Source organism: Carassius auratus, chromosome 47 (assembly GCF_003368295.1).
Source record: "Carassius auratus strain Wakin chromosome 47, ASM336829v1, whole genome shotgun sequence".
In the NCBI taxonomy this organism is placed as follows: domain Eukaryota; kingdom Metazoa; phylum Chordata; class Actinopteri; order Cypriniformes; family Cyprinidae; genus Carassius; species Carassius auratus.
Genome location: NC_039289.1, coordinates 1,000,001 through 1,004,813, shown reverse-complemented (window position 1 = coordinate 1,004,813; position 4,813 = coordinate 1,000,001). Strand labels below are relative to the sequence as shown.

Here is a 4,813-nt window from a genome sequence, read left to right as displayed (position 1 = left end):
GATAGTTAGAACATCAGTTAATATTAATATTATATTATAATATATTTTAAATACTTTTATCGATATAGCCTACTTTATTTTTTAACAATAGCCTATCTATAATTTTTATTGTCACCACCCCTTTGTTCATAATAATTATTATTGGTTATTCTGAGGTTTAAAAAGTTATTTCACTGTAAGATATGGTTCTGTCAATAATAATTATTTTTTTTAGTTTGGAAATACTGTAGCAACCTGATTCCTTAATGTACAAAGTCTGTCAAATGTTATTATATTAACTACTTGAAATAAAATACGGAAAAAACTGAAATAATATCAAATATAAAAAACATGTATATTAAATTTCAGCTAGTTCCCAAGTCAGCTTTTCTCATTTTCATTTGATGTCATCAGTAATCAGTAATCAGACATCAGTTAAACAGTCCATGTGACATCAATGGCTCAATAGAACATAAAATAAATAAATAAATAAAAAATAAAAAACATCCTGGCATCGTGACACATTTAGATGCAATGAAATCAAACCTATTTCAAAATGTTTCCCTTGATTTCATTTATTTAGTCAGGATTTACAGTCTTAGAATTTAAGAAGAATATTATTTCATGTTTTCAGCTCTTTATTATGTACATGTTTGTGTAAACCGGTTTCAGTTTGACTTATTTGCATGTGTATAAATACATACACTCAAAGTTATTCATTTTCAATTTGAAGAGTATTCTATTCAAAGTTAATTATTAATAATAACATGTTAAGTGTATTGCTTTACACATTTTTATTTTAAAATTAATTTATAATAAATAGGCCTTAATCGAGTTAATAATACTACAAATAAGCTCAGTTGATAGATAGATAGATAGATAGATAGATAGATAGATAGATAGATAGATAGATAGATAGATAGATAGATAGATAGATAGATAGATAGATAGATAGATAGATAGATAGATAGATAGATAGATAGATAAGTGTGTTTTGCTGACACATTCAGCATGTGAGCGTTAATTCATTGAAAACACGTGACGTCAGCGGTGATCCCGGACTAACGGAGCCTGTCTCGCGCGCTGAGCTCGTGATTCAGAGCGGGTTCGTGTCGTGTGGCATCTCTCCCGGACGTGCTCCGGTAGTACGGTGACAGAACATGGGGAACACGCCCGGTACGACTCTGGAGGAGCTGAGCGCCTGCGAGTCTCATCAGTGGTACCGGAAGTTCATGACCGAGTGTCCGTCCGGTCAGCTCACCTTCTACGAGTTCAAGAAGTTCTTCGGTCTGAAGAATCTGTCCGAAACATCCAACGAATACGTCACGACCATGTTCAAGACCTTCGACATTAACGACGTAAGACGCACGTTATTATTTACTAGTCTCTAATGTTGTTAGAATTATTAATATTATATTATAATATATTTGAAGTTCTTTAATCGATGTAATTTATTTTTAATAATATCTATAATTTTTATTGCCATCACCTCTTTGTTCATAATAATAATTATTGGTTATTTGGAGGTTTAAAAAGTTATTTCACTGTAAGATAATTATTTCATATTTATGGAACATTTTCAGAAAGATTATTTTTAGTATGAATTTGTTTTTTTGTTTTTTTTTTACATTTCAAGTGTAGTAAAATGTAGTTTATAATCAGTTTGCCTTAAGTTTAGAAATAGCAACCTGATTCATTAATGTACAAAGGCTGCCAAAGGTTATTATATTAACTGCTTGAAATTAAATACTGAAATAAGATCAAATATATATATATTTAAAAATATATATTTTAATTTCAGATAGTTGCCAAGTCAGCTTTTGCCATTTTGATTTGATGTACTAAAATAACTAAATATAAAACTTAAATAAACTTACACAGCCATAAAAAAAAAAACATTTTAAAGAAGAAGAAGAAGAAAATTCACTAAAACTTGAACTAAAATAAAAGTAAAACCAGAAAATATACAAATAAATTCAAGATAAGAACTAAAACTGTAGTAGTATTTCAATGCTATAAATAACCCTTCTGACCTATACGTGTGTGTGTGTGTGTGTGTGTAAAGTAGTTCATGGGTCAGCGGTGAGAATAGCATCGCCTCATGTCGCTTCTTCAGGTTCAGCTGAGGATTGTGGGTAATCAGATCTTGTTAATACGGTAAACTCAGATAAACTGCAGTGCTGCACAGGTCAGAGATCCTGACTAAAGCCCATCCGAGCCTGTAATCTGTTAACAGATGGCTTTCCCTGTCCTCACACACCAGCTGCTTTATCTCTGAACGCGGCTTTCATTCATGTCACCTCAATTCACATGAAGAAATACAAGAATATTGTATATCAGCAACCCTCTTTAGTTCCTTCTTTACCCTAGTTTGAGAAAGCCTGGAGTAATGCATTGTATAATGTTGATATGAAAGATTATATAAATAGTAGTTACCTTTGCTTTTTATGGCAGTAATCCTATTTAAATCTGTAAACAAGTCAGCTCAAATATAATCTAAATATAAACAAAAAGTAGTCAGAGTGCGTTACCTAAAGTGAGTTATCTAGATTACATTACTGAATATAGTTTTCATCATGTGATCTGTAATCTGTAACAGAAAAAGTCTGTAAGAACACACATATATATATATTAATCAACATGCACAACACAGTTTCTCTATATTGTAATCATTATGATCACATTGTTATAATTGTTTTAATGCGGTTAAGATGCTATATGATTCTATTATCTTGAACTGTTCATTTCTGAATTAATTGCACATTATTTGGAATTGAACTGAATATATATCCAGACATCTACACACAGACATGTGTTGTTATATGTTGTTAATGTGTGTGTGGTCAGGACGGCTGCATTGATTTCATGGAGTACGTGGCCGCTCTGAGTCTGGTTCTGAAGGGTGGTGTTCAGCAGAAGCTGTGCTGGTACTTCAAGCTCTATGACGTGGACGGCAGCGGATGCATCGACCGCGAGGAGCTGCTGCTCATCTTCAAGGTATGTGAAGGATTCAGTCACTGATGTGTTTCTCTTCAGCGCCGCCTGCTGGAGGCACAGATTACAGCTTTAACACCCTCCGTCTGTGTGTGAACATACTGCAGAAATCATCTTACGCTCTGAGTCTGTGTAAGAGGATCTGCATGTCACAGAGACACACGTTCACTGATGATCTTTCATCTGCTAATGTTTTTCTGCCGCAGGCCATTCGAGCTATTAATGGAGTCGAGCAGGAGATCTCTGCAGAAGAGTTTACAGACATGGTGTTTGACAAGATCGACCTCAATGGAGATGGTAATTTATCTATCCATCCATCCATCCATCCGTCCGTCTATCGTCTGTCTGTCTGTCTGTCGTTTATCTGTCTGTCCGTTTGTCTATCTGTCTGTCTGTCTGTCTGTCTGTCTGTCTGTCTGTCTGTCTGTCTGTCTTTCTTCTGTCTGTCTTTCCGTCTCTCTGTCTGTCTGTCTGTCTGTCCGTCTTTCTTCTGTCTGTCTGTCTGTCTGTCTGTCCGTCTTTCTTCTGTCTGTCTGTCTGTCCATCCGTCTGTCTGTCAGTCGTATATCTATCTGTCTGTCCGTCCGTCTGTCTGTGTGTCTGTCTGTCTGTCTATCGTCTATCGTCTGTCTGCCATCTGTCTGTCTGTCTGTATATCTGTCTTTCTGTGTGTCGTCTGTCTGTCTGTCATATTTCTGTCTGTCTATCTCTCTGTGTGTTTAGGTCAACTCTCTCTGGATGAGTTTATGGAGGGCATTCAGGCAGACGAGGTTCTGTTGAAGATGTTGACTCAGAGTTTGGACCTGACTCATATCGTCAAAAAAATCTACAGCGATATCAATTCTGACCAGCAGTGCCACTGATCCCAGACCAGGTGATGGTGATGAAGATGATGGCTGATGTGCTGGTTCTGGAGAGGGTTTTTAGCAGCTTGTTTCTCCTGGTCTATTTCTCATCTTAAAAGCTGAACTTTACCATTGAGTGAAGAGGTTTCAATCCTCTCCGCATCAGATTTTACCAGTATTTACCGTGTTTTACTGTGTTACTCTCAGCTGGACTGAATTTCAAAAGCCAACAGCAGATTTTTCTCCTGTAATCTCACAGAATAATGTTAGCAACTGATATTACAGCAAACCCTCATCAAGTGCACTTATACACACCAAAACCTTGAATCAAAATACAACACTCTTCAGTCCTGTGATGTGTTTATATATAAAGGGAATAACATGTTATTTATGTAAATATATATATATATATATATATATATATATATATATATATATATATATATATATATATACATATATATATATATATATATATATATATATAAAATGCAGTATTATATTCCATAGAGTACATTTATAAAGTTACTGTCATTTTACTCTTGGATTCCTTTTTGAAAATAAAAGATGAAACCTGTGCTTTGTGTGCATAATAATAACTATAAGCAACCTCAAAATATGTGACATGATCTATTGGATTGACTGCAATTTTGTATTTATGCCACAAATATATGTAACAAAATGTGTAAAATAAAACTAATAATCAGCTCCATATAAAATACCAATACAAATCAGTGCTATTTCAGTAATATTACTAGTACGTATACACTGTAATACTATTTATTGATGTTTTGAATTAGCTTTATATTATTTCATATTTAATTTTATATAATATTTATTTCAATTAGATTACAATTTTGTTCATTTTAGATCTTAATTTTGTTTAGTGCTTGTGTCAATACATTTATATTTCTATACACCTGTTTATATTTATTTTATTAGTACTTCAACTTTAATTTAAGTAACATTCATTTAGGGTTTTAAAGGGTTTTTTT

At 33.6% G+C, this 4,813-nt stretch overlaps 1 protein-coding gene across 1 annotated transcript; it reads left to right on the top strand.

Moving 5' to 3' along the window:
- The first annotated feature begins 1,015 nt into the window (after nt 1-1,015).
- Nucleotides 1,016-4,213, top strand: LOC113064678 (guanylyl cyclase-activating protein 1-like). Its single transcript, XM_026235554.1, has 4 exons — nt 1,016-1,337; nt 2,827-2,976; nt 3,180-3,270; nt 3,697-4,213. Exons 1-4 carry the CDS (start codon nt 1,140-1,142, stop codon nt 3,834-3,836), a joined length of 579 nt encoding a protein of 192 aa, XP_026091339.1. The 5' UTR covers nt 1,016-1,139; the 3' UTR covers nt 3,837-4,213.
- The last annotated feature ends 600 nt before the right edge of the window (nt 4,214-4,813 follow it).

Bases quoted from the DNA above. Each gene is read 5' to 3' on its own strand.
- LOC113064678 (XM_026235554.1), top strand. From the start codon at position 1,140: ATGGGGAACACGCCCGGTACGACTCTGGAGGAGCTGAGCGCCTGCGAG. The intron at 1,338-2,826 runs GTAAGACGCACG...GTGTGTGGTCAG, and splicing joins AGACCTTCGACATTAACGAC to GACGGCTGCATTGATTTCAT. The intron at 3,271-3,696 runs GTAATTTATCTA...CTGTGTGTTTAG, and splicing joins GATCGACCTCAATGGAGATG to GTCAACTCTCTCTGGATGAG.